Source organism: Eupeodes corollae, chromosome 1 (genome assembly GCF_945859685.1).
Source record: "Eupeodes corollae chromosome 1, idEupCoro1.1, whole genome shotgun sequence".
In the NCBI taxonomy this organism is placed as follows: domain Eukaryota; kingdom Metazoa; phylum Arthropoda; class Insecta; order Diptera; family Syrphidae; genus Eupeodes; species Eupeodes corollae.
The window spans coordinates 119,362,425-119,378,039 of record NC_079147.1 but is presented as its reverse complement, the minus strand read 5'-3'; the positions used below and the strand labels follow the sequence as shown (position 1 = coordinate 119,378,039).

Below are 15,615 nucleotides of genomic sequence, written 5' to 3'. Positions count from 1 at the left end.
TTCGGTTCACTGAAATTAACTGACCGAATCGTGTGGTCCAAGTACGTGTTGATTGATAACCTGTTGTTATCCTTAATCGACATATTGGTATTTTTTCTTGAGGACTTCGGTGTCCTAACTTCCTAGTCGTGCGGGACTGTGAATCATCTGTACAAGTTTTGGAGTCTTGTCAGCAAGCGACTCTTTTGGCTATGTAGTGTTTCTAAAGTCGCGTTTCTGTCACAAGCAGACACAAGCGTCCACAGATTTTTTTCAAAACTAACATTTGTCTATCGAGCATCCTAAGACGCTCTCACCTACTCTCACCTCCCCGCGGAGGATTAAAAGGCCTTCCGGGCTGGAGCGTTGATGTCCATCAGCTCTACATGACATAGCCATCTAAGCCGTTGGACTTTAATTCTGCTAACTAGGTCAGTGTCGCTGTACTGCCCGTACAGTTCGTCGTTGTATCTTCTCCTCCATTCTCCATCTATGCGTACGGGACCAAAAATCACCCGAAGAATTTTTCTCTCGAAGCATCCTAAGACGCTCTCATCTTTCTTTGACAGGGTCCAGGCCTCAGCGCCATAAATGAGAACCGGGATGATGAGTGTCTTATAGATGATGATTTTAGATGCTCGAGAGAGGACTTTACTTTACAACTTATGTGGGTGAATACCTCAACCAACTTGTGCGAAACTGGAGACAGTAAGCTAGGGATCGAACTGGCTGGAGAAGCATGTTGGTTGAGGCCCAGGTCCGATTTGAACTGTAGCGGCACCTTAAGTTAGTTGTTTGTTGGGGCTATGTCACTCGAACGAAGTTCTCTCACTAAGTATAATTGTAGAGGGCGTTGCAAAGCAGCCAGTCCGTACATGACTGTCTGTAAGCAGTTTGAGGGCGATAACCCACTTTGTCTGCAATTTTCAGTCTGGTGTTCTGTGACAAAAGATCGAGAAGGAACCGCTTGTGGGACACAATGACTTTTCAGTAGCCAGCAACCATAGTTAACGCTTTAAGGGTTCATCAATTAAAAAGAAAGCCACCACTAGGATTACTTTATTGATTTCTCTTATCTTCAATTAAACCAGTGATGAAATAGTTTTCTTCCAAGCTCAGGTTCAGTGCCCTAAAAGGAATCTGGAGTTGTAAAGCAAAGCGTGGAGTTGACCCACCCTTTTGCCTTGCTCCTTTATCGGAATTTGCAGTCCTGTTAGTTGTCCTTGAATGCTCAACAAAAAAAGCTACACTGTCAGTTTGCACAGGCTGGTGCTTTAGACATGGGGGCCTTTAAAGCAACCGTTGGTGGAGCTTATCTCGTGTTCGCATTCTGTGACACCATTTGGGCGTAGAAAAATATTGGGTCTACGAGTTTTTCGGCGTAGAAAACTATTGTGTCTACAAATTTTTGTGTGGAGGTACTGTTGGACTTTCTTCAACTGGTCTGTTTTTTTTTTAATGAGTTGCACCTTAAATCAGCTCCTATAACCATCAGGGTGACCTTGGTTTACACAGAGTACACACTTGAACTGGGTTAAATCCTCAACCCGCTTATCCTCCGGCTTGTCTCCTACCGCCACCTTCACTGGGTTACCGACCACTTAAATACAGCTGTGGAACACTGCGTACTCTACTACCGATCAAACACTTGCTATTTGAACCACGAAAGAAGTTAAGTTTTAAATGACAAAATTTAATTCAAATAAAACAAATAAAGTGGAATTAGTTTAATCAAACAAAGAAAGAAGGGGAAAATCAAAAAATCACTTTAAAACAAAAAGCACTCACATATGGTCAAGGGAACACTTTGGAAAAAAGAAAAATATCACGCAGCTGGCCAGTGAGAATTTTTATTTCAAACAAATAACACTTATCATTCAAAATTGAAATTGATTAAAAAACAATTTAAACACAACGAAAGCAAATAAAAACAAAATAAGTTCACTTATTTAGTGAAGTTAAACACTAGTGGAAATGTTTGAATACGGTTATTAATAGAAAATTAAAAAGATAGAGCCTGTATGACAACGCAGCTAATGGTTACAACAAGATTTTTTCCTTAACTGGGTCTAATAAACTTCTTAATGTATTAAAAGACCGTCTTTACAAATTGTAAATTCATTTTTAAATTTTACCTATAACATAAGATTGTCTTTAAAGACTCAAATGCTATTTAATCAATTAAAACAAAATTGATTTATTTAATATTTTATTTTTGAAAATCGTTTTTTAATTAATTTTTGAGTGTACCTAAAATATTTTTTGTATGCAGTCATTTAGAGCTTATTTATTTGCGTTTCACATGGTAAGGACAGACTGACGGATGGGATCAGGGAAACCACTTTTTTTTCTATACCATCGTAATGTCATGTTTGATAAAAATCTCGAGTTCATATTTTCTGCAAATACAATACTTGCTGTATAGTTCCCTGCCGCAAGTAAAAAACTATATGTGCAATGCGAACATAGCTAAGAACGCATTATCAAAACCTTACCCACTTAGATTAAATGCGAGCATTGGCTTTATTCTTCGGTGTTGGTGAACTGTAATTAAACTTTGAAAAGTTAAACTTGAACTTCATATTTCCAGTCTTAAAGACTTAAACGTTAAGTTATATTTTATTTCGTCTTATTCATAGGTATTGATGTTAAGTTGGAAATGCAATCCGAAGCTGTAAGAACACATATTTTGCTCCCAAGAATGAAAATTATTTTTAAGCAATTATGCAGAAATTCTATGGCAACAAAATTTTTCGATGAACAGCCAAAAACTCAATTCAACTTTTAGAAAAGCTTTGTTCAGGAATTTCTAATTGAATCTGATAAATATCCAGATGTTGTAAATTGTTGGAGTGAGAAAAATGATTTTTGTTGTACATTTAAAAGGAAAGAATATCACAAGATAACAATTTGTTCTTAAAAAACTAATTAAGGCGAATCAAAGTAAAGCTGAAGTAAAGCATCAATTTTCATTATAACGATACACAATAAACATAATGAAAAAGCGGCACACAGCATACAACATAATTCTCAAAAATTGTATTTTTAGGATTTCCAATCTTAGTTACAGAATTATTTCCTTCTGACAACAATAAACATAGCTCTCGAGATATTATTTTTAGAAGAGATTCTTTAAATTAGAACTATTAATTTTAAACCAAGAAAATAGTTCTTAGTCACTCAAGAAATATATTTTTCGGGCAACATTTTATTCTTAAGAGTTAATACAAGAACGAAAGTACTTGTTTTAAAAAAGCTTGTTCTAATTTTTAAAATTAGAAAAATTTAAAAAAAATAAGTTTTAGGTCAATCTTAAGTGTATTTAATTTTGCAATCAGAGTATGTTTAAAATATTCATCAAATTATTCAGGTGACTTTTGTCTTCCTAATCCTTCATCAAAAGTTGAATGAATCTTTAAATTACAACAATAAAATCTACAACTGGCTTGTGATATTTTCAAATTAAGTCGGTATTAAGATTTAACCCTACGAACGATTTCCTAAACGATTTAGTCCGCACTTTTTTCTTCAGCACATGATAGGAGTTTTGGTTTGCAAACATTTCAAATTTAGGTTATCAATGAGAGCTGTACTGTGTAAACACCTAAAATGATTAGCATGCTTTTCTTAGTTTTTATTTAGCAATTAGCATACTGGTCAACGGGATCTTTTAATTTAAAGAGAATTGTAAACAAACAAAATTATTTAAGGCTTCTATTATGAAAACATGATGATACGCAAATTAAAAAAAAAAATTAAAAAGAGCTAATCTACAAAAAAACGAAAATAATGCAAATTTATAATAGTTCTGAACATCGCAAACATACCTTGACACTGATAGCCTTGTTTACCAATACCCCTGGAAAAGCAAAAAATGTCCAATTCTAATATATTTTTTTACAATCACCAAACATTTTAATTGAAATTTAATTAGTTTTGTTAGATAAGTACTAAAACCCGATATAATCAATAGAAATACTAAGTTTGTTAAGCTTTTTAAATTTGTTTTAAACTAATAATATTGAAACAACGGTTTTATGTGTGTTAATTCATTATTTTTTAAAATCTTACCAAATAAATTCACGACAGTGGGAGCAAAAAGTCGGCTGTCTTAAAAATGTGGCCATAAACTTATGACCATTAACCTGAAAGGAAGTAAAAATTAGGAATTATAATGCTACATGTATTTCTTATTGAAAATTAACCTGATGAACACGCCTTCGCATCGCTCCTCGTCGACGATTAAATCCCGCTCTTTCCTTGAATTCATTTTTAGTGGAAACCACAAGTTGTTCTACATCGGCAAGTACCTTACAATGATCTAAGGATAAATAAATATTCAAATTATTTTAGTTTCAATTTTGTAAATTTACTTATAATCAAATAAATCTAAGTTTTTCTAAACAATGTGAAATTCTGCTCATGTACGTATTAAATTTCAAGATAATTTCCTTTTAAGGCTAGCAACTATAGGTAATAAGTAAATATAGATAATTGTATGGTTACTTGTTAACGATGTTGGCCTCATTAAAAATCCAAATTTCTGACCCGGGCACCGAAAGCAACATGTACCGCGAAAATGTCGGGTATTTTTTACCTGAAGGAGAATTTAGTCGATACAATCACATTCTACGTATTTAAGGCAAATAAATTAACTTTATAATTTGAGCCTTAAGTTATACCTGGAGATGTAATGAACTTGACAATACAGTTGTTCAAATATTACCCAAAATACTTTTTACAAACATAACAAAAAGAGATAAATTGTTTTAAGGTATACCATAGCTCAGCAGTGCAAAGATTGTACCAGATGAAGAACAAAATTATATAAATTGAGGTCTATAACCCATTCAGAAAAATGGGTTGACATACAAAATCAAAGATTGGAAAACAACGGCAACACCTAAAACAGACAAATTACTTGGATAACCATTTTTTTTCATTTTTGTATACGCTATTAAGTACTATTTTTTCAGTAAACAAAGTCCTTGTCAATTATTGATTAAACACATTACTGGTTCTCCTGCTTCACCCTATAAATTCGGTCCCGTTCAGACACAGCCCTACGGAACCGAAGGAGCTCTGTTCCACCTTGTGCCATGTAGTCCCGATTGTACAGGAGTCGACTATCCACGGTTCTTCGTCTGAAGATTAGAGAAACTGTCAATCTATCCTGAAGCAGCTCGTGGCCTTAGCGAACGGAGTCCAACACAGATTTGTCTCCGACTTCTGGACATTTATTTTCAGTTACCAGTCGTCGAAATTTCCCTGAATCTTGTTGAAATCACGCTGCAAGAGAATTCTATTAACTTCAACCTTTCAGGCCTTTCTGTACACAATTAGATCGTCGGCGTACGCAATTGGTTTTGTAAGACTATATATAATAGAGCATATACAACAGTGCTTTGCTTATGCCAAGCTTGCTTAGTTAAAGATAAAGACCTTCTAACCATACGGTGTCAAAAGCGTTTCCAAATCAACCAGAACAACACATTTGCATTGTTGTGTTGATTCATTCTATGGGACATTAGAAACGCGTTTAGACGCAGCATGAATTGTGAAATAACCCGCCTTGAAACCAATCTATTTATCCGGAATTATTTTGTTGTCCACAGCCCACTTAGTCAGAACCCTATTGGTGATCTTCTCGAAAACTTTGCTTGTGCTCGATAAAAGACTTATCGACCGAAGATCTGACTTTTTGTTTTTATTGAGTTGAAGATGCTTATGCCGAAACCCGAACTTCGTCACAAACAAGGGACTTGGTCCCTTGCATGAAACCGCGGTTCTCAGACCACAATGCAAATGCTAACAAGTACCTGTACACTTGCTGAAAAACAGCTCCCACTGGTTTTACCTTTTCCTTCGGGATCAGAGTCAGCATCAAAGATGGCTTCTTCTAAATCTATTTGCGCTGTCTTGAGTACGTCTCTGTTCTCTTCAGTTCTTTGGAGTTTCAGACACGGAAGGTCACTATCGTTCTTTTTCCTCAATATCTTGTTTTCAGGAATGACCGGATCTTACGGTCCCAGTAGTTGTTAATTGATAACAGAATTACATTTTTTATTGACGACTTCAGTGTCGCAACCTTCAAGTCGTTTGGGTCTATACAAGTTTTTGAGTCTTGTAAGTAAGCCACTCTCGTGCCTACGTAGTGCTTCAATAGTCTGGTTTCGGTAAGCGTCCATTTGGTCCCGTTTTTTTTTGTATGGTCCGTTGCATCGTTCATTTTATTGTTTCGTCCATCTGTTGTAAATGTTGTTCAATTTCTGCATTTGTCATGTTTCTGTTGTTTGGTGGGGCTATGTCACTGAAACAATGTATTCCCCCAACTCCACGCGTTCGTTCAGAATCTGCATCCACTGGGCTATCGATTATTTGTTGTGACACACTGCCTTGTTATTCCCAAACACTCCAACTGCGCTTTTAATTTAAAATTAACTGCTAAACAATTGTTCTCTCTTCCAAAGTAAAAGAACGACGACAGTCATACGCACTACCCCACATGGCCCTCGTACATCCGATTATCGTTTATGGTTATCCTGTGTGGTTCAACGTTGTCCGTTCCCAGATGGAGAATTGTCGGGTGGAAGTGTTTACAACGCTGTACCGGCTTATATCAAACAGCCGAATCTTCTTACGTGCATTACTTTTCCAACGAGTTCATCTCGAATCCAAAGATTTGACAGTTTCGTTATAAAACTCGTTCGAGGTCACATTGCAAGAGCTACATATGTCTTCGACCAACAATTAAACTTTCGAGGCGGTTTCGACGAGTATTATGAAAGTGCACGCTTGAGCGTGATTCGATCTAACAAAGTATAGATTGACAGTTCCTCTAATCTACCACGTCGGACGACGAATCGTAGATAGTCGACTCCTGTACAATCAGGACGTCATGGCACAAGGCGAAGCAGAGCTCCGAATTGACAGGATCACGCAGGAGACCCAGTTTTGGTTGCTTTAATCGGCATTTGAAAGTGGTAGTCGTGTACATACTTGTTCTACAGTTTTAGGGTTAAGTTTTAAGTAGTGCAGGCATATTGTGGCGAAAAAAAAAATAATAAATAAAACAAATTACAAATTAATAGAAAAAGACACAAAAAAGAAGAAAATGAAAAACAAAAATTGACAGAAACAAAATTTAAATTAAAAACAATAAACCCAGATTTGCTGCCGTGGTTGTTCCAGTTTTAAGCAGATTATAGGTAGAATAGGTAGTTTACTGTCGTTTCAAGTTTTATTTTAAAGACCTTATTTTAAATAGTTTTTAAGTACAATAAAAAAGATACTGAAATTATTTTTTTTTAAATTTTCTAATCAAATAAATAAAATAACATTTTAGTCAAATAGATCTTTTTGCCGAAGGCATTAATATTAAGTATTATATATTAACTTGTGTCCATCAGTAAGTTAGTTGTAAGTTATGGTTAATTTGGCTAGTTTCATGAATTTTTCTTTTAAGAATTAATGAATACAAATTTAATTTTAATTTTAAAATATTCGGTATCAAAGTTTTCATCTTCGTTTATGTCGTTAATGCTGGTGCAGAAAATTGTGTTTAGCAAATCTCCTGGAGTATTTGGCAAAATTGGCATGATAGACTCAAGAAAATCGTTTCGCATTGTCCAACCCCATACCTGGGGTTCTAAGTCACGCCCTAGGTTAGATATCGTTTAAGTAACTTTCTTTGATAGAGTAGGGCATACTAAGGCCAGTTTAATGGCACATTGAGATACCACATTTATCTTAAGGCTTTCTTCTCAATGAAAATAGTCTGAGTCCCTTACGAAACTTGAGAGGATTTAGATCCCTTAGATCGTTATAGAATAAGTATACCAGGTAATTCTTGTGTTTTTGAGCTCCTCAAAGAAAGATCTGAGGGTATAGAAATCTGAAAGTTTCTGCAATTGAAATTAGTAAATGGTTTGGTCTAAGTTCTTTTTTTCTCTTTCTTTCTTTTAATTCTAAATAATTTAGAATTACGGAGTGGCTAATGTTGTTGTTAATCTACTGCGACACAGCCTTGCGACTATTAGCAGAGCTTGCAGCTATTTGTTTTCTTTATATAATAAGAGGTGTTAGGTAGAGTAGGGTGTCCAATACCGCAGGTGGGGTCGAGCGAAGCGATCCGCTTATACGTTGGACTTTATTTATTTTGTAGCGGTTTAAAGCTTTCTCTAAAGCAGTCCACCATACTGCCACACCGAACATTAAAATCAGTCTGATTACCGAATAGAATTGTAAGTCCCATTTATTACCAATAGCTTTTTTGCAATAAAAGAGACCTACAGTAGCTTTTTTGACACTTTCTTGTACGTTGCGTTTCCATTTAGTTTTTTGATCTAAAATAAGACCCAGTTAGTTAGCCTTTTATCATCCTTGGAACACTTGTGGATTAAAAAATTGAAGAAGTTGCAAAGAAGAACGATATCGAAGCAATAATCATTTATAATCAACAAACAATAGCTGCGAACATTCATCTGACAAATAAAATGGAGCATATGCTACCAATTAGAAAGCAAAACGGAGGAGTTGGAAAAGAAAAACACAGAAAACAATCTATTGCTACGGGTACGATCCAAGAAAATCAAGATGAAAAAGAGGTTGCAAGAACGTTATAACGTAACGATAACGTTAAGAGCTTTCTGGTAAAACTTGCCTCGAAAGAACAAGTCATCTAACACACTACCTAGCACTAAAATAATAATATCAAAGGATCTGCCAGCCTCTGTCTGGCAAAAGAAATACAAATTGATGTGTATCAAAAGACGGCTTAATAAATTTAAGTCGCAAAGTAAAGTGCTTGTTAGGGATGATTATATGTTTATCAATACAAATATTTTCTGCTGGAGCCTGACGTTGGGTTTAATTAATATCAACAAACATAACAATGCCATAGATGGAGCTAAAATTCTTAATGACATTTACAATACAGATATAGTTTAACAGCTAGATTCTCATTGTGACAGATGACACTTCGTGTGATAGTGCTGCGAATAGAAAAAAAACAGATCCTGCACCACCTGGTTGTCAGGATAGGCTTAGTAAAGTCAACAACCAACAGTAGATATTCTAAAGCAAAGGGTGAAGCTGCCGTCTGCAAAAAAAAATACTATTAAACACAATAATGAATTAGAAACTTTAAAATAATTAGCTATAATTTATCAGGATTGAGTAATAAATCCGTATTCGATTTTTTTTATTTTACAAACAATATTTTCAAGTTTATGTGGATTCCAAAACAATTTTTTCAAGTTTATGTGGATTCCAGCAACAAGATTAAATACGCGAGGAAGAGCTGGTGGTGGGAGTTATTTCGGCTTCAAAAAACCTCTATCTGAAGTAAATTGCGAATTCAAGGTGAAAGATGAAGTTAAAATATTAGATATTAAAATGGGGACAACGAATTGTAATTACTAGGGTCGAGATTTCAATATACTCCATAGTTTTATAGAGAACAATAATAGTGATGAAATAATGATAATCGGGGACCTTAAAGCGAGGATAGGAATTAATAATGGAAAAGAAAACACTATTGCGGGAAAAATAAGGAATTCGAAAGACACTAATGTCAATGCACGAGGAACTTAATTGTTAAATGTTTGTGATGCTTTTGGAGGGAAATTGGATTCCTATAATTTCAGTTTTCGTTGTCAATGTCGTTTTTGATCACTTGCCATTAGCAGTTCAATTCCGAACTAACTTAATACAGAAAGACAATATAACGGCTGCTCCCAAAATTAAATTGGAAAGAAGACAGAACTCACGAGTATCAATGCAACCTGGAACGGAATCTTCCAACGGTAAATCAAATTTCAATATACACCATTGAACAAATTATGAAATTTGTATGCTCGGAATCAAGAAAATACCAAGGAAAAATTCTTAAAAGTAAAGAAAAATAGTTCGACGTACGTTTTATGAAACCAAGGCTCTTAAACTTACAAACTACAAGGCTTCCAAGGAATTCTGGATGGTGATTAGCCAATTAAATAAAGCAAAACCAAAAATCAGTTTGAAACTAAATATCGATACATAATCACTTCAAGTTATTTTTTAACCCAGTGAGTCCTACGCTTTCTATCCAATAGCTAAAACTTCGTACTGGAATGATATTTTGGAATATTTTATTATTAAGTAATCACTAAAGCATTGTAACTTTGTTTGATGAAATAAACACTAAACTAAACGAAAGTGTCATAACTCATGACGAAGTTAAAACCGTATTAGTGAAACTGAAGGAGAGACAAAATTCAGTACCTGATGGTATACCACTGGAATTCTTTAAATATGGAACAGAAATGCTAACTTTAAATTTAACATCGGCTTTCAATACAATTTTGGATATTGGAATACTACCAGAACAGTTAAAAAATTCCTGAATTTGTCCCATACATAAGAAAGGCAACATTGCCGATCCATCCAACTACCGTGGGATATCCTTCCTCAACGCCACCTACAAGATATTCGCAACATTATTAAATAACCGATTGACAGGTTGGATTCATGATAATAAGTTGCTTGGGGGAATTTCAGGCAGGTTTTAGAAGTGGCTGCTCCACTATCGACTATATTTTTGTACTGCAAAGCATAGCGGCAACCTCTATTAAACACAAAAAGAAGCTCTACGTATTTTGTGTCGCTTTCAAGGCATTTTTTGATACCGTTGAACGCCGATCAGTATTCTTCAAGCTTTACAATTATGGAATGTCACACAAATTTGGACAGGTACTAGAAAGCATATTTGACGAAAATAAGGGAGCGGTATGGAATGCTTCGAAAAGTCGGAGAGTTTCAAATCTTTTTGCTTTGTTCATAGAGGACCTCATTGATTTTCTTCCTGGTGGAATTGAAATATCGAGGACACTCATCAAAGCCTTGCTTTTTGCAGATGTTGAGATACTGTTTGCTTGCCCGAAACCTTTTAGTTAATGATTAACCGACTAAATGTGTATTGTCGGTTATGGAATCTGAAAGACAGTTTGAGCAAATCCAAGGTGATGATATTCCGGAATAGTTCTGGTAGCACAGCCAGGAATGAGAAGTGGCACTATGAAATAGAACCAAACGAGATTGTTAAAGCCTACAAATATATAGAATTTACCAAAACCAGCAATATAGAAACTCACCATAAAGAAAAATTGATTTAATCTAAAAGTACAAGTGCTTTTTTTTATTTTACACTTTAGAATTTTCAGAAAATAGTAAGCTTATAGCAAACGTCAAACTACGATCATAGTTTCTAGTATAATACAATTATAGCAAAACACGCACAAAATGAGAACGTTTACGGTAGTGGACCAATGGTTCTGAACAATGATTTTAACCCCACCTTACTTAAATTTAAATCTATCGATTAATATTTTAAGTTATATAAAATGGTCATTCGACTTAAAGCTTCATTCTTCCCATAAGTTGTTCTATGGAAGTCAATATATATAAAATTAAATGTATGTAATGGTGATGAGTTCCGCCCCGGTAATTCAAATCTACACAAGATAGCAAATAAGGTGCATCAATTTCACCATTAATGAGTTGATGAAAAAATACTAAGACATTATTAACACGCCTTTGATACAGAGTTTCCATTTGAAGAAGCAGAAAACGATGTTCATAAAAAATTTGCCTGTTTTTAGAGACGCGGATAAAAGATGAAGCACCGTACTCTGGAGCACAGGTATGTGATTACAGCTAGTCTTCAAGGCTATTAACAAATGACTCATGGAAATTTTTTTGCGAAAGCGCTACAGATATCAACAATTTTATCTAAAGAAAGGTTCTTGTGAGTGAAGTTAACTGGAAAGCTATCTGATTTTTTCTTAAAGATTACAAGTTTTCAAATTTGTTTCGGATTCTCTTTCAAAGTGGTGACCAAATCAGTAACATAGTTAGCATATACAAAATTAGAAAGAGACTTAAATTGGTTAAAGAGTTTAACATAAAAGAAGAAGATGGTTGGAGACAGAGTTTTGAGATAAATTGTCCATGCTTTATTTTTTTTATTACGCAGTAAACGCAATTCTTTAAAGTTTGTATTTCTTGATTTTTTTAAAACTTTTATTCCAAACAATAATTAAGGATATTATAAAAAGTTGAAACTGCTTGGTCAATGTTAAAAAACGCTTATGTTTCAGCAATTCCAGAAATGGTTAAATCTTCAGACAAAATCTGGAAATAAGCTCTTCTGAAATCAAAATTATATAAGCAATCAAAGGAGTTACTGTGTTCAGTAAGGTGATTACTTAAGTCAAAAAAATATCCAAAGGGAGGTGATATTTACCAAAATTATTAATTCCTGATCTAGATTCTAGAACAAGAGTACTAAGAGCGTCAGAAAAAAAAATTAAATTGAAAATTAAATTTTTTGCAATAATAATAATAATAATAATAATAATTATTATAATAATAATAATGATATTAATAATAATATTAAAAATAATAATAATAATAATAATAATAATAATAATAATAATAATAATAATAATAATAATTATAATAATAATAATAATAATAATAATAACAATAATAATAATAATAATAATAATAATAATAATAATAATAATAATAATAATAATAATAATAATAATAATAATAATAATAATAATAATAATAATAATAATAATAATAATAATAATAATAATAATAATAATAATACATAATAATAATACATAATAATAATAATAATAATAATAATAATAATAATAATAATAATAATAATAATAATAATAATAATAATAATACATAATAATAATACATAATAATAATAATAATAATTGTGTAGTACCCGTGACATGATAGTTAGTGCGATGGACTGTCATGTCCTAAATGATAGATCTGCTATTAGAACAAATATAATTCAAATGTTACATTTGTTCACAGCCGCACTTACCCTTGTCACCGACAATGAGAAAGGGTTCTTTAGTCCTATTATTCTAAGCATGATTACAAATTTTGGAATTAAGCTTTACCACCCCATAGAAGCGAAGGACAAATTGAAAGAGTTCACTCTACAGTTATTGATAGATGCCTTAGAGAAGAACATAAAGATGTAAGTGTCAAGGAATTTGTGTATGTGGCTGTTGACTGTTACAATAATACCATTCATTCGGTAACAAATAAGAAACCATCTGATATATTTTTTAACAGGTCATAGAAGATTAACTATCAAAGCCTTTAAACATACGTCAAAAGATTAATAACGACCTTAGGGGGATTATTAGAACAAATATGGATGCTAGGAATGCTAGAAGAAATCTGAAAAGAGTGGTTCCTAAGAAGTATTGAAAGGCTGATGTCGTTTATGTGGCTATCAAAGGCATTAAAGGTAAACATAAGCCTCTATATAGAAAAAAAATCGTAGCCAAGGATAATAAGGTCACTATAACGACATTGAGTGGCAAAAAGATCCATAAGGCCCACTTTAAAAATAGTAAATAATTCATAAAGAAAACACATTATTTTCCCGAAACCTTATATATATATATAAAAAAAGGCAAAGGGATCACAGGGGTCCGAATTTTACAAATATATATAAAGAAACGCCTTGGGTTGATCTCTACAGAAACAAGGGGCCGGTTCATTTAAAAAACTTCTTAATTGTAGTTGCGGTGGTGTTGGACCTCGTATCCTAGTAGGTTCCTTGTACTTTAAACCTTGTGGCCAAAACGGACTAATACGAACCTTCCGATCCGCAGTGATTACCCCGAAAATTTAATGGAGAGTAACCCCATGAGCGTATTAATAAATAAATACGTAAAAGAATGAATTATATATTATAAAGAGAAATTATGGGAACAACTTATATTATGTTCAAAGTGAGGATGTCATATAAAAAAAAAAAAAACTAAACAAAAATATTAAAAGAACAAAAATATAACTTACATGATAAAACATAAAATGTTCAAACATGCCTAGGAGCTTAGCTCTCACGAAACAAAGGCCCGGTTCACAAAAAATTACTTAATCGTAATTGCGGTGGTGTTCATTCTCGTACCCTAGTAGGTTTCTTCAAACTTTAACCTTGCAGCCAAAGCGGATGAATACGAATCTTCCGATCCGCTGTGACTACCCTGAAAATTTAATGGAGAGCTAACTCATCGGACATTAAAAATATAAGAAATCATTTATTTGATTTAAAATAAAAAAAAAAATATGAATATTAAGAAATTATAAAAAAAAACAATTGAACAAAAAATGTAACAAAAGAAATGATGAATATACTTACAAAAAATATAATAATTGTATCTTGTAATATAGATTTTAAGAAATTAAATTGTGCTTAATAAACCTTGATTATATATGCATTACAGATTAGTAGTTCTTTTCAACCCCATGCAGTCATTGCATATATTTGCCTATGAATCACCGGTGGTAATGATCAAAGAGAGAAATGCTTGGATAACGAGGGGAGTTTTTAAACTTGTACATGTAATTGACCTACAAAAATATGACAAACTGGTGCCGGAAGTCGAACAACTCACATTTAAACATTTAGAGGACGAAGAAATGCGACCTATTCGGAATTATCACATAAATCAGATTAAGGAAAGAATTGACGAATTGAGAGACTCGAAAATGATAAAGGTTAGGTCAGTCAATTAGATAGGGACAGCCTGGAAGTGGATAGGTGGTTCTCCAGATGCAACTGACAGGGACAATCTTTTAAAAAAAATAAACATACATTCAAGAAAAAAACAACCAACAATACATTATCAAAAAAAAGTTGTTTGAAAAGACTCAGGAAGTAAGAGACAAAATTAACCAATTAATTGAAATAACGCTATACAAAAACGAGAAACAGATGAACTCAGCCAATACTTACTCGATAAGATAATTATCTTAAAGGAAGGGGTCAGTTAAATAGTAAGAGCTTGCCAATTTGCCATGAACGGAATAGTAAATAGTAATCTTTTGAACACTGAAAAAATTAACTCCATAGTTCACGACCCTCAGTGTATCGTAATGGGACATTACTACTTTACGTGTTATCTATACCTAAAATTGACCCCGGTATACATCACTTAATTACGGTTCATGCTGCAATTAGAAACAACAGACAAATGGACTGAGACTATTCCAAAATAATAATAATAATAATTGTAGACTGTCTTAATATTGCTAACACATCTGTGTGCGAAGAGAAAACTCTTGCATATCCAGAATTCTTAAGGGTGGAAATGCGTTATGCAACTACAAAATAACGAATGAAGAAACTGTTCAATTGGTCGGGGAAAATCCAGTTTTCCTTACGAATTTTAGCGAAACAAACCTGAATGCGTGCTTGGTCTCAACACCAACACGTTTAAGTTCCCATATAAAATTCATAAAGTGCTTCCGAATGACAGATATGTAATAATGGACATTGAAATTTGTCAACTTACTCAATTGCCATATGACGGTGTTATTGAAGCTAGACACTTACGAAATTGGCTGACTAGCGTAGTTCATTGAGTAAAATTAACACTATGTGATGTCATATTTTATTAAAAATGTTCTTAAATATGTTAACTTTTTATTATTTTCTTAAATTATGTGTAGGTATGTATTTGATTGGTTATTAATTAATTTGCTTAGGTATTATCATAATTTTTGTAACTAACATTATACTGTAATTATATTTTTCTTTTTTTTTTA

At 33.3% G+C, this 15,615-nt stretch overlaps 1 protein-coding gene across 3 annotated transcripts in view; it reads right to left on the bottom strand.

Annotated features, from left to right (window-relative positions):
- Positions 1–15,615, bottom strand: part of LOC129942955 (protein kinase C) — a 123,375-nt gene that overhangs the window by 38,090 nt on the left and 69,670 nt on the right. For 2 of the 3 annotated variants that reach the window (XM_056052130.1, XM_056052131.1), the window contains exons 4-6: positions 4,185–4,300; positions 4,051–4,124; positions 3,807–3,838 (exon numbers count right to left, since the gene is read on the bottom strand). In XM_056052130.1, coding sequence (XP_055908105.1) covers positions 3,807–3,838; positions 4,051–4,124; positions 4,185–4,300 — 222 coding nt within the window. Of the gene's footprint in view, positions 1–3,806; positions 3,839–4,050; positions 4,125–4,184; positions 4,301–13,863; positions 14,018–15,615 lie in introns of those variants that run through there. The other variant, XM_056052132.1, reaches the window with a different exon arrangement.